A 20249-nucleotide genomic window follows, 5' to 3' on the forward strand; every position below is an offset into this window, starting at 1 on the left:
AACCACAGAGCAGTTTTGGTTTTTTTTTTTGCATTAAAGCATATCAGTGACTTGTGCAGTGTTCTGATTATGAAGTTCAAATGCTGACTGTTGTAGCCATTCTTAGAGGGGAAAAAAGACAGTGTTAAACTTGTGAACCCTTTTTTTCCCATGTTTGCTTTTTTAAATTCTAGCTCATCCCAGCCTTCTGTCTGAGGTCATCATAAGTGGTCCATGAAATTGTATCAGGCAGTAAAATATGAGCTCAACAAGTATGCTCACATATGGAGGTGTTCAGGCACTTTTGAAAGTTAATTGTGAGTGGTTGGGCCAGAAATTTTAGAAAATACTTGTACAGTGCTTGGGTTTTATATTAGGTTCCAAGACTGAATCATGGATGCACACTAATTGGACAGCATGAAGAAGAGGCATTGTAGGTAGTTTGATGTGACAGTACTTTTATGACTGGATCCGTAGGGCTTAGCAACAGACCACACAGTTTAGCTATAACTTCTACACATCAACTGAGTCTGCAGATAATGTTTTTGGATCTGAACCAAGCACAGAGAAATGGTCAGTGACTGTGGTTTAACTGGTGGCTCGTAAATGAAGCTGCAGTAATCTCAAACCACAGGAGCATAACTACTGAGTTTGTAGTTGTTGGACTACTTTGAGTAAGAGAAACAGCAGACAACTAGGAAAAGGATGATACAGGAAGAAAGTAAGGCCTGAGCTACAATAAACTGTATTGGTGTGAACGAAAACTTTGTAAACTGTGGGTATCGATTCAATAGCAATTTATCATTTGACTTAAATTTGTACCAGTGTTGCTTTTGTCAGTGACCTTTTGATGCCAGCTGGCCTCTTAACTTGCCTGTACCAGTTCATCCACACATTTGCAAGTATTTGGCTCCTTTTACATTTTCGAGAAGGGACCACAGAGAGGTCGTCATGTGAGATGGACAGGGAGCCCTCCGCAGCAGTTTGGAAGCTCTGCTTCTAGAACAGGGATCCTCTGCTCAGAAGTTGGTGGTATTAAGGCAGTGACTTGCCTGACCTTAGATTTAAGAGCTGTGATCCTGACTTATTACTGTAACAGGACCAGCGATTTAGGTAATTTAAACTTCTGAAATAAATTCTGAATTTGATAATTATGCCATTGAATTTGGATTTTGTAGAGGTTTCTGTTGGCTTATAACTCTTTAAAATGTCTATGCAATTTAGTAAATCGGTTATAATGTGGTCATGTTGACAGAATACTAGTTGGTTGACTTGTGAAACTTCTGAGTGTTGTGGGAGCTGGCTGACCTGTGTAATTGGGAAGTTTGCTGTCATCACAGGTTGGAAAGGCAGTCGTGATGTTCACGGATGCATTAACCAGCAAACGGTGTATCCAAAAAACTTCCAGAGATTTTTGCAAGAGGCAGCCTTCGAATAGTTTAAGTCTTGCATAATAAGTTTTGCTGGAAAAGCTTGTTCTGTGTCAGCAGTCTGGAAGGGAAGGACATCCACGTGCAGACCTGCCACTAAGTTTACGGTGTAGTTGAGAGACACAGTTGAGGACCTGAGTTACAGTATGGGGTAGGGATTTTATTTAGAATTTGAAGCATGCAGGATAGAATAATGTTTAATCCCCTTTCCTTTGAAATGCCAACTGCTGTTACAAGCGAAATAAAATAGTAAGCCAAGCCCAAACTGCCTAAGCCCAAACTGCCTGACTTCTATGGGCACATTAAAAGCGAGGCAGCCGGGAGGGAAGGAATAAGTCTGTCTTTTGCACTGTAATAGCAGTTTGACTCATTCTGGTCACATCTGACAGCAAATGCATTTAGTTCTGATCATTGTCTGTGAGCAAAGGGGTTGTAGGCAAAGACCAAAGAATGATAAGCAGTGCCCAGAAGGAAGTGATGCTGAAGAGATTCCTTCTGTTCCAAAGCTCGGTCCACTGGAGATGCATATCCCAACATCTAACCCTTCTGATGATGGATCAAATTTCTATACAAGGAAATTAAAATTTGATCCTTTCATAGAAAATATCTATTTACTGTTGGAAACTGTGTCTGAAACAATTCTTCTAAACAAACTTGTTTTGAAAGTGTTTTTAACCTTGCTGGTTTTCTTCCCATTCAGGTTTTTGAAAGTACTTGACTAACAGAATATGAGGCATGGAAGAGTTTTAAGGTGATTAGCTGCCTCAGGCTGAGCATCATCATCTTTCCCCAGGTGGATCTAGGCTTCCAAGACAGAATTTCAGGTAAAAAAAAATCTGTTTCACAGTTGATGCCATCTAGTAATGAATAAACTTTTCGCAGGGTTTCTTCCAACAATATAACTACTTGCAGTCTAGAGGATTAAAATGTGTATGTTTTGGATGAAAAAGCTGATTGGATTCGTTTGTACCTTTTAACTAGTAGTCTTAGACCATCATTGGGTTATTGGTTCTTTATTTGTGGGGTCTGCTGTGGTGGCGGTGTTTATTTAACCTGATTTTCTATGGAAATCTGAATTCTGTACCATGAAATTCAGTGGAATTAGAACTCTCAAAGCTTATGACCTTTCATAATATGATCTTCAAATGGAGAGACACGCTACTGTTCCCAGTCAGGGAAAGACAGGCAGAACTGACTCTTTATGTTAGGTAGAAACAGTTGGCTGGCCAGTTAACATAAGAGTAAACCTGGTTTAGTTAAAGATTGTGCTGACAATCCTTTAAAACAATTGTGTTGAGTAATGTGATTTGAGGATGGCCATGGTTTGTGTGCAATATTCAACAGACCACTAACTGGAAAAGGAGAATTTGTCTGTTAGGTGTTTTACAGCAAAAGGAAAACACAGAATTGTGATTTCCCACCCCTCCACCCTAGTTTTTAAGAATACTAAGTTTTGAGATTTGTTTTTTGGTTAAAAATATGTAAGCTTCTGCTTCTATTAATGCAGCGGGGTTTTGGTGGTTTTCTTTTGGTTTTCTTTTTTTTCCTAATGTTAGGCAATCCAATGGCAGACCAAAGGATGGACATATCTTCTACAATTAGTGACTTTATGTCACCAGACCCTGCTGACTTGATCTCCAGTTCCCTTAGCACTTCAGGAATGGATTGTAATAGGAAAAGAAAGGGAAGCTCGACTGATTATCAGTAAGTTGGATTTCTCTTGACTTAACACTGCTAAAAAGAGGTTGTTAATACACAATACAGCAGAGGAGATGGTAGAAATCTTTCTAGCATGTTTTAAATAACCTTTTCTTGACAACCTGTCGTAAAGGTTTTAATAATGAAAAAACCTACCATGCATTAATATTTAAAATAAAAATAAAGCCTTCATCTTGGTGCAGCTACAATTGAGGGCTATCAGATGACGTTGGGCTGAAGAAAGAAACCTTTGGCTGATGGGGGGCGGAAATTAATACTGATGAAGTGTACAGTGTGAAGGTTGAGTATATTGCCCATTTATATGTAGAAAATAGAATGTCTGACTAGCGGGAGGGAAGATAATGAAGTCATTAAAAAGCAGAAGTAAAACTGGGAATAGTTCCTTTTCTTCACCTTTTTTTTTTTCCCTTTTTAGTCACTTCCTATCAGTGTGATGCCAACCTTTGCCTGATGAAGCTATTTTAGTGTCCCAGTTGAACATGAATCTGAATAGCCTCTGGTTTGAGGCAGTGGATCTGCCTTTCATTTAATCAACTAATTTAATCTTATATTGGTCCTTGACTGTAGGCTATTATTCCTGACAAAACCAAAACTTTGTTTCTTCCGAATCAGTGGTATAATGTGATTTTTGTTTCAAGGAAGCTGCTTCTCTTTAAGGGAAGCTTGCTAAATAGTTTCTCTCTTGGGGCAGGTATTGGAAATAGAAAGAAATCACATAGTCATAGTGAAGTTTGCTAAATTTCTGAACGCATAAGGTCGTCTACACTAGGTACACCAAGACCAACCTACTTACTCTAATTAACTATGCAAACCTCATATGTAGTGTAACTTTACAAAAGTCTAGCTGCAGGGTAACTCGTGAGTGGATCCCATCCCTTATTAATACAGCTACGTAGTCCATTTTAATGTAACTTAGCACAAATTTTATCATTGTGGGCTTTTGGATTGTTGGCAGGTCTTTTTACAGGGAGGGGTAGAATTTGTGATCCATGCTTAGCATGACAATTAAGAATTAGGTTCCCTGTGTGTAGCACTTCTTTTTAGGAGAGCTTATGCACAAAGCTTACGTACTGTTTAAGGACCACAAACATACTGCATACGTGCCTTCTCTAATATGCATTTAGTCTTCTCGAAAAGTACGTGACCCTTTAGTTGAATCGACTGCTACAAAATTCAGGGAACAGCCTCAATCTTACCAACTTCCTCTTCCCTAGAAAGGATTTCTCCATCTTTATTCTGGGTAGGAAACATTGCTCAAGTCCTCTTTTCCAAAAGACAGCATGCTCTTGTAAGTTATAATTCTGCCCTTGAGGTTGTGTGCACTTGTTAAAAATATGTGAAAGTTTCCTTGAATCCTAAGTAAAATAAGTTTACAACAGCTGTCCACATAGCACAGTTCACGTATTGCAAAGGAAATGGTGGCTAGTGAATATTCCTATTTTAAAACAGAATTTAAGGTAGGCTTCCTTGATCCCTCCTCCTATATGTATGTATTGGTACATGTTCAGAAGTGCTACTGTTCAGCTTTTGCTGCCTGTTAAAAATTCATTTTTTACATAAGTTGTCCGAGTGTCCAGTTTTATGCTTCGTTCACCAGTGAAGTCAGGGAATTAGGAAGACAAAACCCGACTGGTTTAGTGTGGTTCTTCATTCACCTCTCGCTACAAGCAAGCATACCGATCAGCTGTGCTTTCAGCTCTCCACACCAGCTCCTTTGTCATTCTTTCTGCTGCCACTCCTCTAGGAGATTCCCGTCCAGCCTATTGCTGTCACTTCAGCAAAGGTTGTCTCTTCTCCGCTACGGTCTGTTTTAGTCAAATGCTGGAATCCAACACTTCATGCACAGGTCTATAAATAGTTCATTTGTTTCCTTGGGAGTATTGTTTTCAGGCAAAATATTGTACAATAAAAAAACCAAACGATCCTGAAGCATTTGTAACTTACCTTGTACCTCTTAGATTTTTACTTTCTGGGTTTTTCTAAGGCTAAAATGAATTTTGTCACAACAAGCATTGTGTAGCTAAAGGTGGCACCACAAGTGGAAAACTGATGTCTCGTTCCTGAGTCTTATTCTAGACCTGCGTGCTGTTTCTTTTGTGAGCATCAGCAGCGCTGTGAGACACTAACATAGCAACTCAAACGTGCAAACTGAGTCATGAAGAAAACCTTTAGCGTCATTCAAACTTCTTTTAAAAACTAATCACAAAGAGAATTGATTTAAAAGAGGAAGGAATAATATATGCAAGACTACCATGTTTATTTTTAAGAAGGCCGATATCTGATGTTGAACAGGAGTAACTAGTATGTTAATGGCTAATACGAGAAGATTTTTCATGAGGCTTTTATAAAATGTCGCCTCTTAACATGTTAAAGCGAAGTGGTGTTTCAGATCACTTTACAGTCTTAAAGTGATGCCAGTGTTAGCTTGCATGTAGATTCTGTTTAACTTCCTTATGATATGATAAAGTCTGTATAAAATAAAGAATTAGGACTCTAGTACTGAATACCAGAAAATGTTCACCAGTCTGCAGGGCAGAATCAAAAACTGGTAAACTTGGGATACGCTTCTTAAAATTATTATTATTATTATTATTACTTCTGGCCTTAAGAGTCCTCCGAAATCCCATTTATCAAACTACAAGGGCTACATGTATAAAGCACAGACCTTTCATTTCGGAAGATGAAACAGTATGCAAATCACTGAGGTAACATAATTTAGGTTAGTTGTTTTACTAGTTTTTCACATTAAGTGTAATGAACTATGCCATCTTTTTTTTTTAAAAAAAAAAGCAGAATTATTCTTTGGGGAAGTAGATTAATTTTAAACAAGCTTGTTTTCTTAGAATACATTCACTGCTACTGTCTGGTTTTCATCATGCTTTTCATTTCAAATAGAATATAAATTAGCTTGAGAATTTCAACAGAAAATATAAGACATTATTCTTATTTCCTGTATGTGGTGTACTTTATTTTTCTTTCTTTTCAGACTTGATGGCTTTCCTTTTGAGTAAGTATATATATTTTAATAATTGGTTTAACTTGAAAAGGCAAGTAAAAACATCTTTTTCCTCCTATTTACTTAAAATTTGCAAATGAAAATTAAACCAGACTAAGCCAGGCTTAAGAGTGTCTGTTTAAAGCACAGTTGTACAGATTTATTTATATATCAAAACATTCTCATCCTAATTCTTTTGTCTAAGAGTGCTGTAGTCTTAGGCTTTCAACTTTTTTTACCAGATACAGCTATGAAAACTTACGCTTTCCTCCTCTCCTTATTTCAGTACTTATGGTTACAATATGAAAATGTAATAAGGGGGGTCCTTTTTATTCTTTATGCCTCCTTCCTTTTTTTTTGTGTTGAGACGAAAGTAGACCACGTATCTACGCTGAAAGTTGTACTAATTCAAAATGTGCCCGGTTGGTTTCATACAGTCTCTCATTCTGTCCATGCATTTGGCTGTCTCCAGTGGGTTGTTGGTCTAGATTATTACCATCTCTTACCCCCAAAACAACTATCATAAGGCAAACTAAAGGGTAGAACACACAGGCGTCTGCACAAAGTATTTCAGGGTCACTTGTGAATTTTATGGTGGGGACTTTGATAAGCAGCTCTGGTTGAACTTTATAGTAAATGCAAGGTAGTAGCCCTATTTCTGATGAAGGCATGAAAAATATCTGCTTTGATATGTCCTTTTTTTTTTTTTTCCTCTAGTTAACAGAAAGACATTTTTATAACAGATGATATCTTTGAACTGCAGCATGTTTTGCTGTCAAACACATCAAACTGTGCCATTTTGTTAGCTCTGAAGGAGACACAACTAATTTAAGAAAATGCTTTAATACTACAAAACCCGTACAACTTCTTTAGTCCTTCCAGGTTCTCACTTTTATATTCTTACTTCTGTATTTCTGATTTACAAAGATAACAGGAATATTTAATTCTAATTTAATGGTAGTTTGATAACAGTGTTGCTAATCCTGCTTAGTTTGTGATATATTCCTTTATTCTGTTTCTGCAGGGAAGGTATGGATACAGATAAGGATGACCAACATGGAAGGTACTACTGACAGAGTCACTAAAACGTTAGTGCCACAGCAGTGACACAGGATCCTGTGTGAGGACACCCGTTTGCAGTGTCACTGTGGGCATGTGTCCCACGTTGTTTCTTTGCTGGGACAGAGGCTTAAGAATGTTTAACAAATTAAAACAGACAAAAAAAAAAACCAATAGTTTGAGCCACAGTATTATAAACAATATTTTCTGAAGAAAAGTTAAATGAGTATTCCAATTTTTAAAAAATTATTTTAATGAGGATCAGTAGGTGTGTAAATTGGATTAAAAGAGTTGGTTTTCCTTTTTTCAACACTGTAACTTTGTGATACCATTTCCCAACAGATTGGAGTACACAGACCAACAAGGCAGGATAAAAAATGCAAGGTAATACTCTAAGCAAGTATACTGAAAAGAATTATCTCTTGCCTTTTACCATATATGACTACTTGCATGTGTTTCTTATCCTGAAAATAATTTCTAGCTTTGACCTTTTGTTTTTCCATATCTTTGCACTGTTAATATTTTTCATGTATACGATGCATATAGTTTTGTGAACGTACTAATTTGGTAGGTAACTGGGGTTTAGTCACTTCATTAATTGAATCAATTGAAATTAAAGCCTGCACATATCTGATAAGGTGTAACATTCTTCATCTTGTTTCTTTGAAAACTCAATAGCGGGTTGTAAAAGTGTTAACAGTGATTCCTTAATATGAGAAAATACAAAACAAAAATTAAATTATTTAGCGTTTATCATAATTTTTCCTGATTAGGAAGAGTTTAGTTCAGAGGTATCTCAGATACTTCAGGTGGGGAGCTGTAAGGATGAGTGGAAGACATTTGCCACAGTAAAAGGTAGTTGTAAATACTTAGTACGTTCATATAGTGTATTGATTACAAATTCTTAACTGAATGCTTTATTCAGTATTCATGTCCAGTGGAATTTGCTTATCTGTGACCTTTGTGATTCTAGTTATCTTTCAGTGTACATGCCAAGAAATGATGTACAGTAGAAATACTTAGATAATTTTGTACGGTTTAGTGGATTGTTTCAGAACTGAGGATTCAGTGCACTGTATGGCCAACATTATATGTGTTTTCTGGTAAATTAGGACCACATGCTGTAGCCTTTCCTATTGCTTATATTACCCAGATAATGAACATAAAATGTCTGAAGAATTCTATTTGTGCATGTCCTTTTCATGAGAATAGGAAGGTAACAATTACCAGGAGAAGGTTATTTTCTGTGGGTTTTTTATACTGTATTTGGGATTTTTTTTTAAATATTACTTATTTCTCATATTTTTTCTTTTTTTCTCACCACTTTACTTGTTTAGGGAGGCGCATAGTCAAATTGAAAAAAGGCGTAGAGACAAAATGAACAGTTTCATAGATGAACTGGCATCTTTGGTACCAACGTGCAACGCCATGTCTCGGAAGCTGGATAAACTGACTGTGCTGAGGATGGCTGTCCAGCATATGAAGACATTACGTGGTAAGTTGATTGGGGGTAGAGGGGGAGAGGGACGGGGCAGGACAGGACTGGAGGAGGATGGCAAAATGGAATTTCCCCAAAGCCATACTTTTTCACTCCCTTTGTTGCCCTTTTGCCCAAAAGGAGTAAGTTAATACATTTTGGGAGGACTTCTCCCCTTTATTTAGCATTTGATACTGCGTGTTTCTTCATAGCTTACTGGTTCATGGTCCAGTATCCTGATCCAACTAGGAAATTTGTGGATCAGAAAAGAAGGATTTTTCATCATCAGACCTGATTGATCATCATTGCTAGATTCAACAAAGGCAAGGCAGCTGAGGCACGTGTGGGGAGGGAACAAAGGGCTTCAGTGGCTGTGCACAGTTCCATCTTGTGTAGCACTGGGCACTGATCTTAACCAGGCAACGTGCAAAACTTGTTGGATAGAGAGGTTACATGTGAGGTGTAAGTAATATTCCTACAGAACTGCTGAGGTTTTGTGTTCATACCTTTAGCTCTGTGTGAAAGAATGGAGAGTACTTTGAAACTTCACTTTTAGTCTTTCTAACCAGTTTCTGTTACAAGCCCCCGAAGGGAAGCACGTATGTAGGTTTGGAAGAGTTGGGGTTGTTACAAGTGTCTGTATGTCCTAAAGCTTCATGTAAGAGTGAATCAGTGCTTGGGTACAACCAGTGATGATGGTGAAAGCTTAAGCCGTCCAGAAATACACCCTCGAGAAAAGATAGATGCAGTTAACTTAGAGTCACTGTTCAAGTTTCTAGAAGACCTGGTGTCCAATCATACTTATCCTAGTGTTTTTGAAAGGCTTTTTTCTGCCACTGTCATTTGATTAGGTTAGTCCTTCGTAGCACTTCAGTGGTTACTAATTTGACTCTCTTTTGTCTTTATGAAGGGAATAGAATAAGAAGAATTAATCTTTGATAAAAAGCTGCTTCACTTGTTGCTGATTTTTGGCTTTTGGCGTTGTGAGATGATGTCATTGTAACGCTATGTTTTGTCTTTGGCATGAAATGAGGAACTGATTTGTGAGTTCCTAAGTGACAATCTGTTTACGTGACCTTGTCATGTTTTTACTACGTTCTAGAGAGAAGAAATAGTTTGAAGGTTTTTATTCTTGAATCTCTTATTTTTCATTTCTGAGATTAGACCATAAATCAAGGGCAGCATTCAGGTTAAAAAATATATGAAGGAACACTTTTATATCTCAGAAGGCATTTAATTTGCATTACTACAAAGTGCGGTATTTGCTTTTTAGCAAAAAAGCTTAATCCTTTTTTAAGTTAATGCCAACAGAGCTCACGTGGATAGTAAAACCAAAAAACAACTTTCATTTTAAAGGGACACCTGCAATGAATAACGGCATAAGAAGGAGTCAAAGGAAAATTGCCCCTTTAAGTGTGTATTGTTAAGTTTGTGATATGGGGATTGTTTGTTTGTTTGTTTGTTTTCTTTAGGTGCTACAAACCCATACACAGAAGCAAACTATAAGCCTGCTTTTCTATCAGATGATGAATTAAAACATCTTATTCTCAGGGTATGTCTCAACTTTTAATTAAGAGATATTAATGGCTGTGAATATAAGTCTCCCAAGACAAAATGCCAGTATTTTTCTGCCTCAGCTTAAAAATGTTCTGATTATGGAAGATAATGAGGAAATCTGCAAGACTACTGCATGAAGTCAGTGGGTTTTAATGAGGACTAGTGTCTCTTGATTCTCTGACGAAACTGGTATTTTGATGGTAGCCGTCAGAATCTTCAATTATTTCGTGGAATGAACCAAAATGGCATAAATTATTTTCTTGCAGACTTTCTGCAGTGGGCTGCCTTGGCAGGATTTTCAGCATACAATGATACAGTGAACACCTTTTTTTGAGGTCACTGATGTGACATGACTTAGTGTGTCTGGCTGCTTGCTGTATACTACTTTTGGAGTAGTGGAGAGCATAGAGCATTTGTCAGTAGTTCAGCTCTTCTAGTAGCTTACACAATTGTGTAGCTTGTGAAGCACCGCAGTGTCCAGATGCGGCATACGCAGAATTTAATTTCTGCAGCATTTTCACTCTAAAGCTATAAAATTAGGGCCTAATCCTGCACGCTTGTATGTGACTGATAAGCAGCACTGTTGAAATGGGAATTACTTGCCTACAGGCACAAAAATAAATATCCAGGTTATGTTTGGTTTCTAAAAGAGGAACTACGGAATAAATACAGTTAAAATAATAGTTTGATTTGAAGGCATTATTAAACATAATCATAATATTATTGGACAAGACATAGATTCTTTCTTCCCATAGAAGTGATTTTACATTCTGGGCATGATGCCCAGAATGATGCCCAAAATGTTTGCAGATGCAAAAAAAAACCTTTATTGTAATTTCATATCTTGCCTGTTGACTCAGTTATCTCAGAATGTTAAGAAAGCTCTCCTAGTGTGGAAATTATACTGTATACAAAGTGTTTTTAAAGGTTATAATGATGCAATGAGGGTGTACAACTTAGTAATTTACTTTTTTTCCTCTTTCTTCCTAATTAGGCAGCAGATGGATTTCTTTTTGTTGTGGGCTGTGACAGAGGGAAGATACTGTTTGTTTCAGAATCCGTCTTCAAGATTCTCAACTACAGTCAGGTATTCTTTTCCATTTTAAGTAATGTTAGGCCTTAAAAGATGGGAAGGCTTTATTTATGATTATGCATTTATATGGAGGGGTATTTATGTGAATAGTCTGTCTTGAAAGCTGAGATTTGTTGCAAAGAAAGAACTTTTCTCTGCCATGTCATTAGAGAAGATTGTTTCTGGTTTCCATTCAAACTAAGGAGGTGAAAATGAACTAATTAATTTCGCTGATTGATGCATTCTGATCAGGGATTTGCCCTCAGTCTTGCAAAAGTGTTATCTAATTGGGAGTGTAAGCAAATATTGAAAAAATCGGTCTGAGGTTCTTCCAATAGCCTCATGTGAATTTTTCAACTTAGCTTGCTTTCTGTCTGTTCTGGCTTTGCTAGCATATGTACTGATGGAAACTGGGAAGCAATTACACCAAAGCCAGGTTTTTGATATATGCTTAACACGAGGCTTAACTTGCACCATATATTGTGTAAATAATATTCTTCATTCTTTCTGTCATGTGCCCTCCTTACCAAATTTTAAAACTGCATTAGCTTCAGAAGTTTTCCTCAGCCAGGCTTTAGTTAAGTATATACTAAATACCTGCTCATCATGTAAATATTGAAAGAGAACATTTGCAATTGTGACTTTTTTCCCCTCAGATATGTAGCATATGAAATGAGACTGAAGAGAAACCAGAATATTTGGTGGTGGTGGATTGAGCATGCTATTTCTGCAAAACTCTTACTAAAAATAGTGAAATAAATTCCTGTGTAATGTAGTCATAAGAGAGGAAACATACCTGCTGTTAAATCCAGGATCTTGGGTGTTTGATGTTCCTTGGTGAGACCTAGATGTAAAAGGATTGTTTATAATGGTGGTTAAAATTGAGAAAATATACTAAGCGATTATTTTAATTTTTGACTGAATATTCAATCTCTACAGAATGATTTGATTGGTCAAAGCTTATTTGATTACCTTCATCCTAAAGACATTGCCAAAGTGAAGGAGCAGCTCTCTTCTTCTGACACTGCGCCACGAGAAAGGCTTATAGATGCAAAAAGTAAGTTTTATCACCTTTGAAAAACGGTGCCGTGTAGCCAGATTCACTGCTGCTGGGTATTTGCCTAATGTCAAAAGTGTGTGTGTGGGGGTGCTGTTTGGATTGTGTGTCATGCCAAGGAAGTTTTAGCTTAAAGACAGGAAGAAAGGAAAAAAAAAAAAAAACAATCAAAAAAAGAAAGTATGAACAGATACCTGGATGCAGAAGCCAGAAGGTTTAGCATGCACTGCAGTATAGTTTAACTGGCTTCACTTGTGAGAGATCCTCTCTCTTTTTCCAGGCATCAAAGGTTTAATTTTTCCCATTAAAACATATGAAACATTTGTTCTAATCTGTCATTCTCACAGTCAGAATACACTCAGTATTATGGTGGTAATCCTTAGCTGTCAGTCAAGGTAGAGGATTCTTTTCATTTATTTATTACTTATTGCCACTTCTGTCGATGACCTAACCTTTCTTTTATAAGGTTTTTAACCTGGTCCTTGGAATCATTTCCTACTCTGTCTCTTAGCTCTATTCCACTCTGGTATTTTAAAGTAGTTCTGTATCTCTGCTGCTTTTTGAGGTGAGTGGGTGTTTAATTCACTCTCATAACAGGAGTCTGCATTGCTTAAGTAGAAGGTGTTATCTTACAACTGCAGATTTCCAGGTCATTAAGTCTCTCTCATGCTTGTCAGGAGCAGAAGTCTCTAGGATCTCATCTCAAAGAAGCCACCAGCTCAACTTCAGAAACTAAAGCTGAGAGAGATCATTCCAGGGCAGTGAGCCTAGAGGCTCCAGCTGGATCAACTGAAGTTTTTCTGGCTCCTGGTTTTGTCTGGTTGTCAAGTGTGTGTATCCAGTGCTAGCTCCTTTTTTTGTATGCCTTTGACAAAGTTAGGGCAAAAATAAATACTATGAATTACAGTCTTCCCATCTGCTATGATAGACTGATTGGTAGGATTTCAAGAACTCATATTCTTAAAGAACTAGTATGTATGCATGTATTTATTTTTATGTTGGCATGAGTGACTCAGGCACAGCTTGTACTCTCACCGCTGAACAGCAGTTTAGAGTGCATGTGGTGCAGGAGTCTGACCTCCTTGAGGTGACCTCACTCGATTCTAATTTTAAGGGAGGCACTTACACTAAAACATTTGGCATCGTTGTTTTCCTCCTTATGTGAAAAACCTACAGGGCCCTGGGAGTTTTTGTACATGTTTATAGCTGTTCGTTTATACATATCCCCGTGAGAAATGGTTCAAGTGGGTAGCAAGCTGTGGAAAAGCTGCAGTGGGACTGAAATCCTCCATCAGCTCTCGGAGCTCCAGCTGCAGGTGTGGTGTGTGCCCCGATGCTGCACGCCAGGCGTCTCCCTGCAGCGCGCTCTGTACCGCCAGCCTGCTGCTGGCTCCCAGAGCTCACCTCTGTGTTGGTGCTGTGTCTTGCTAGTTACTTTCCACAGAAAAGAATCTAAGAATCTCCCGCAAGAATGCGATAAAGGTCAGGACTTGCTGTTAGGGTGTGTTCATGTGCATTTATTTCTGCGAGGCTAGAGAGGCTTCTTACGTAACTGGAGGTCTTGGAGATTTGTAGTCCCTGAGTAGGTCGCTGCTATGTTTTCCTTCCTTCTGTCAGAACAATGAAAAAATCTGATGTCTAGAAACACACCAGTTGAGATGGACCTGGAATGGCCCCGGGCCTCTTCTGCTCTACATGTGCATATGTGCTCTCTGGGTGGGTGTTGTGATAGCAAAGCTGCCCAGTCTGAAGGGTCAGGGGCCTCTTGAGTGACCGTGTCTGAGTTACTGCTCTGGTTAGGAGTAAATCATCTGTCTAGTTTTAATCAGCTGATTAGCGTTCAAAGAAATCACAACATATATTGCAAAACTTGTGTGGATTTGTACAATCTTTTACTAATCTTTGCTTTTAGAAGAACCCTGTGTTCTCAAGCTTGCGTCAGTGTTTTCACGTTGGAAAGTGTAATTGGAAATTCTAACGGTGATTTGCTCAGTCGAGTCCTGCACGTACTCACTTGCATGAAAATCTCCAAAATAGGACTGCAGCTTCTGAAGAAGGATGTAAAAGGACTTCTGTGCAAGTCCCAGCAAAGTTGAAACATTGTGCGGTTGGGTTGTACGATGTAAGATCTGTGTGGTTAACTTTTTACCTGGCAAAGAAGGCTTCCTCACTTCCTCTGTTTGCTGCAGCTGGACTCCCAGTTAAAACTGATATAACGCCTGGGCCATCACGACTGTGTTCTGGAGCAAGACGGTCCTTCTTTTGTAGGATGAAGTGCAATAGACCTTCAGTGAAAGTAGAAGACAAGGATTTTCCTTCCACCTGTTCAAAGAAGAAAGGTAACAATCACTCATTTTATTACCAAATGTAATAGCTGTCAGGTGCTTTTTTATAAAAATGTTTATTTGCAGTGGTTACGTTTCTTACATTTATTGAACACTGTCAATGTTTCTTACTAAGATACTGAACTATGTCTAGGTCTGTTCCTTCATACTTCCTCCCCCACTCCCCCCCCATAGTTTTCACACGCTACTTTAGCATAGAAAGTCAAGTTCTCCTCTCAGCTTTCTTGAAATTTTTGCAGGCAGTTTGTGCTGACAGTTCCCGTGTGGTTATCGCATTTCTTCAGATATTGTTCATATCACATTCAGTTTTGACCTTCTGGCCAACGTCCCCAATAAAGGGAAGCTGTTACCATTTTGTTTCTCCGCTCCATATTTGACAAGTGATATTTGGATGGATATCCAACTTAATAAATGAGTTTATTCTGAGTTCATCTGTGTTTTTGTTACAATTTGAGTACTGGAAACACAGCAGTTCTGCACCAGAAGTATTTGGTCGTAACATCATCAAAGTTGGCAATACTGTTTTTCCTCTGCAGGGTATTATTCTGTTGGAATATATACTTAGTCCAAATTTGAAAGGTTCTCTTTTGTGTGTTTTGGATAATGCATTTGGTATTAGTTGAACTGGAGAGTGTCAATTGTAGAACAGAAGGCAATTTCAGTGTTTTGTCTCTGGATGTGACAGCTGCCCCAACTACTTTCTGATGGGTTCAGACACAGCTTCAACCTTGGATTATGCTTTAGTGCTCATCCCTGAGGAAACCAGCTCGTGCAGTTAGGCATAAGCCTTTTAATCTGCCTCTCTATGAAAGTCATCTTCCTTGCAGTTTTAAGGTCTGGTCAGTGCTGAGGAATGAGTTCACCTTTGGGATACTGACTGTGTTACCCCTCACTGTGACTCCATCCTCCCCAGACAGTCTACATTCTGCCAAACAAATTGTTCCTGGGTTCTTTAGGAGCCTCCTGTTAAGCTGAAAAGGGCATTTTATTTATTTATTAAAATACTAATTTCTTCAAACAATCCTTTAGATTATTTGCATCCTTTGCTGAAATAATAAAATGTGATGCCATTTCTACTTAAAAGATTATCAGAAGTAACCATGGTCTGAACTTCGTGGTGTTTCAGTACAGACGGTGGTTTTGGAGAGATAAATTGTTGAAATATCTCAGATGAGCTGCACTGATGCAGGAGTGCTGAGAAAATCCCTCAGTGAACAGTATCCTGAAATTCCTGGATAAGAGAGGAGATGCATTATTAGCAGAACTGAGATCAGGTTCTCCAGAGCAATAGCCATGACCTAACTGCTTTTCTGGTTTTTGTTGTGTTTTTCTTTTTACAGCAGACCGCAAAAGCTTTTGCACTATTCATAGTACAGGATATTTAAAAAGCTGGCCACCAACAAAAATGGGACTAGATGAAGATAATGAACCAGATAACGAGGGTTGTAATTTAAGCTGTCTTGTTGCAATTGGACGGCTGCATCCTCACGTAGTACCACAGCCAGTCAACGGTGAGATCAGGGTGAAACCTACAGAATATGTTTCTCGACATGCAATAGATGGGAAATTTGTTTTTGTAGATCAGAGGTAAGAATACTTGTAATAACTTCCACAGTAAGTCACTGTCCAACACTGCTTTACTGACAGCTTTACTAAAAGCAGGGTAAATACTACTGAAAAAAGATATGACTTCTTTTCAGCTTTTTACTAAATCCTGTCTGCAAGTTGTTTTGGTTTTTGAGACTGAGCTCAAAGCTTTTACTGTGTATTTATTCAGTATTACTGATTAAAATAAAAACAAACAAACCCAACCTCAAAAAACTCCAAAAATGTGGTTAACTAGATAGAATAATCCAGGGATCACTTCTGCCTCTTTGTTAAGTAAACGTATATGTGTAATCCTCAGGATACACTGTCCTATTTTGAAACTGAACGTTGAAATTACTACCTCTCTGTTGTTTGAAAACTTTTGCAAACACTACATAGTTAAATTATTGCACAGTCTGCATGAGGCTTTGAATAGGATATACGTTCATTTAACTACACTTGGACGCATTCCACTGAATTAATACTTCTGCGTGTGATCTTTTGTCTTTATAAGAAAGCTTTCCATACATAAGTTTTACTTTATGGAAAAGGTTTGAGAACTTGTACCAGTGTGGTATGGTATCTTCTTTCAAACATAAATTCTATTATCTAAAAGCCTAATTGTTTTGAAAAAGAAATTGCTTGAATTTTCTTAAGTAGCAGACACACATGACCTGGGTCTTCCTTCAGAATAATTGCCACTGTCAGGGGGAAACAGGTGGTTGAAGGACGTTCATGGTGGGGTTACGCTGCGTTGGTTGAAGAGGGCTGGTTGGGTTCCTTCCTTGTCAGGACAGATTGACACTGCCCAGATGAGGCCGTTTCAGGTGCCTCAGGCTCAGTTGCTTACAATGTAGAAAAGCCCAAGCTCCGAACTCGGACAGAATCTGCCTGCCGGAGTTTCTTTCAGGGCTGTGTCTGGTGATTTTTAGTGGCCATGGAGAGGAAAGAGCTGATAGTCTTGAGAAGTGCAGTAAGGAGAATCTCTTTCTTTAATGTTAACCATCTGGTCGGGGTGGTTGGGTTTTGGGGTTTGCAGGTGTTGGTGGTGCTGTTTGGGGTTCTTTGTTTTTAATTTGATTGAAAGCTTTTTAAAAGACCAGCCTTTCAGCAGCCATTCTCAGGAAGTGTGCTGTTCTGTCATGCCAAAGTATGGCAGTTAATGAACAAGCTTTATTTTTAAAAGATCAGACGTATTCCTCTGGCTAATTTGAAAGTATTTCTAAAATAAGAGAACTCGGAAAATGTTGACCTGTTGGATTTATGCACATATGCTCTTACTTAATTGTTTTCCAGCTGTTGTTTACAGTCCCTGGAATGCATATACTACTTCAAAGGGCTCTTGGAAAGGGAATCTTTTTTAGAAGAAAGCCTCATCTGTAGGCTTAAACTTGGCATTCTATGATCCATTCTTCCACTCAAGAATATTCAGGCACCTGTAAAAGTTGAAAACTCTGAATTTATTTCTCTGTTGGGATTTTGTTTTGTTCATACAGACTTGCACTGTTCCTTTGTCACTCGTCCAAGAGAATCCAGGAAAGAAACACTGCTTAAACTCTCTGTGACTGTGGCTTTGTGTTCTTATGGATTGCATGGTCCTTGGAGAACTGCTCTAGATTACCTAACAGTTTGCTGTCAAAATGGCAGGCAACGCTGAACAGCATTTTGAAGAGAACCATCCCATCTCTCACTACTTGAGTACTTTCAGTGAATCTGGATGGTGAATTTGAGAGTAAAATGATGATCATTATATATGCAGATGACATAGTACAGCTTCAGAATTTAAAGCTGCCTTGTTAAGTCTTGAGAAGCAAGCTAAGGAAAAAAAAAGTAAATAAAGGATGGAATTCAAGAAGGACAAGAACAATTTCCTTCCTTGCTTAAGATACTGAATTCACTAAGATTTTTGACATTTGCTGCAGTTTGGCACACCTTTTCCTTTCCAAAAAGCCTGTTTATCTGGCTGTGAAAGTAAATGTAAAAGGCTTGACAAGTTGCTTACTGATGGTTCTAACCATCTATGTCAGGTTTCCCACCACTGTGGTGTTGCTGAAAGGCTTGGTTACTGAAGTTCTTGGAAGAATACTGGAATAAGGTTGACTTGGTTCCTTGCTCTTCCTTTTTAAAGACAGATTCTTCATTTTTCCTGCTTTGTGGTTCTCCACAGGCCCTCAGAGATAATTCATCAACGCAGACTTGGAGCTGTCAGTGGTTTAAGTGTCCTGGGATGAGGTTCACCAGACAAAAGCCAGTTTGAAAATTTTTCTCATGAATACTTGTAATGTTTCCTTCTCCAAGGTTGAGGTCTTAGAGCTCCTTGTCAATGAGGACTTCAGGTGTAAGCTACCTGATTGGTTTCAGTGTGTCTGGGGAAAACACCAAAATGCCCTGCCTTTAAATACGATGGGTTTGTGCTTAGGATGATTTCCCCCGGTGGTGGCTGTGTTCTGTGCACTGTGGTAGCAGTAACTACTGTCCCTCCCCAGATACCCTCAAAAGTCTGTCTTATGCCATCTTCTGGGGGCTGGAGGCAAGTGTACACATCCCGCATGTATGAGGTGATGGCAGTTCTCTTCTGCCCCCCTTTTCCCCACCTCCCCACCCTCCAACTCTTATTTTTCATGTTGGTATGATGAGTTATCCTGAGGAAGTTGTTAGAGCTTCTAAATCATTAACAACTCAAGAAGTAATTCTTGTCGTCTTGCTCTAACTGCAGATCTCCAGGGTGTTCAGCATGTTGGCCCTGTCAAGAATGATCCTTCCAGCTTGCATTAGGCTGTTGTATAGCTCATTGTCACCTACCTGCAGCGTTGCTTTGCCTTTTCCTCTTGAACTTAGTTTAAAGCTTGGGCTAACAAGCTGATGCACGAAGTCTTTCTTTCCTGGTTTCTTGAGATGGCCTCCATCCTTGCCAACAGTGCCCTGAACGCTACCTGAGAGTCAGATCAAGAATCCACATCCTTCCCCTGTCACAGATTGCAGGTCTATTTCATTCTAAAGTTTTCTGATGAGGAAGAAAATGAGTTGACTTTGTGGCTGGTTCTGATGAAATGAAAAGTGGGTTTATTTGCTTCACACTCCTGTTAGATTTAAAACAGAGACACACAGTAGGTCTCGGTGCTTATTGAGGAAACTTCTATTTGTTAACCTTTCTTTTTAATGGGTGTGGGTGCAGGGTTTGGTGGGCCATTTTTTTTGTCCTGCTGTTAAGACTTGTGACTTGAGGAGAGAAAGATGCTCCTGAAACACTGATTATGCCAGGATTTGCCCTCTGTGCAGCAGCAGCACCGTGGGCACTCAAGGGAACGTGGCAGTTCTTCAGACCTTCGGTGTCTATTCTTCAGTGGCATTTATGCAGAAAGCTTCCTGTTATCTTGTGGCTGCTACAAGGCAACTTTATTCAGGTTTAAATTCTCAACATTACAATATACCTCCAAAGCTATTGCGAAAGTCTTACATCCTCTCCAGTGCTGATAGGTCAGATACAATACCTGAGGGCTGTTGGTGTTAGGTACATTTTTCTAATGACCTGAGAATTAAAGGGAGTATTCTTAATGAGTTTTTTTACCTTCTAAGCTGAAAATACCTTTCTGCATTACTTGAGCCTTACAACTTCAGCCTGAGTTTTAGAAATCTGTCACTAATACTTCAACTTGAAACGAATTTTTATCTCTTATTTTTTTCCTCTACCTCCCTTCCCCAAGGGCAACAGCCATTCTGGCATACTTACCCCAGGAACTCCTAGGTACTTCATGTTATGAATATTTTCATCAAGATGATATAGGACATCTTGCAGAATGTCATAGACAAGGTACGGTTACTAATAATTCAGTAATCTATTTAAAATACTGGGAGCGATTGTGTAGTAAGAAAACCAAACAAACTTGAAAAGGTTTGGTTGTCTCTCTGTTTGCAAATGCCTTAGTCAAGAACATTGTGCTGTGTGTGCCAAACGACATGATTATTTCAGCT

At 38.6% G+C, this 20249-nt stretch overlaps 1 protein-coding gene across 4 annotated transcripts in view; it reads left to right on the forward strand.

Moving 5' to 3' along the window:
- The window catches only part of BMAL1 (basic helix-loop-helix ARNT like 1), a 51262-nt gene that overhangs the window by 23081 nt on the left and 7932 nt on the right, over window positions 1-20249 (forward strand). Inside the window, exons 2-13 of one of the 4 annotated variants that reach the window (XM_074918486.1) lie at window positions 2110-2233; window positions 2966-3113; window positions 6115-6135; window positions 7148-7186; window positions 7525-7566; window positions 8520-8677; window positions 10132-10211; window positions 11211-11303; window positions 12228-12345; window positions 14535-14684; window positions 16031-16277; window positions 19982-20088. In XM_074918486.1, coding sequence (XP_074774587.1) covers window positions 2974-3113; window positions 6115-6135; window positions 7148-7186; window positions 7525-7566; window positions 8520-8677; window positions 10132-10211; window positions 11211-11303; window positions 12228-12345; window positions 14535-14684; window positions 16031-16277; window positions 19982-20088 — 1195 coding nt within the window. In that variant the 5' untranslated portion in view covers window positions 2110-2233; window positions 2966-2973. The remainder of the gene's footprint in view (window positions 1-2109; window positions 2234-2965; window positions 3114-6114; window positions 6136-7147; window positions 7187-7524; window positions 7567-8519; window positions 8678-10131; window positions 10212-11210; window positions 11304-12227; window positions 12346-14534; window positions 14685-16030; window positions 16278-19981; window positions 20089-20249) is intronic. The other 3 variants (XM_074918488.1, XM_074918487.1, XM_074918490.1) reach the window with 3 other exon arrangements.

Source organism: Athene noctua, chromosome 14 (genome assembly GCF_965140245.1).
Source record: "Athene noctua chromosome 14, bAthNoc1.hap1.1, whole genome shotgun sequence".
NCBI classification, from domain to species: Eukaryota; Metazoa; Chordata; class Aves; order Strigiformes; family Strigidae; genus Athene; species Athene noctua.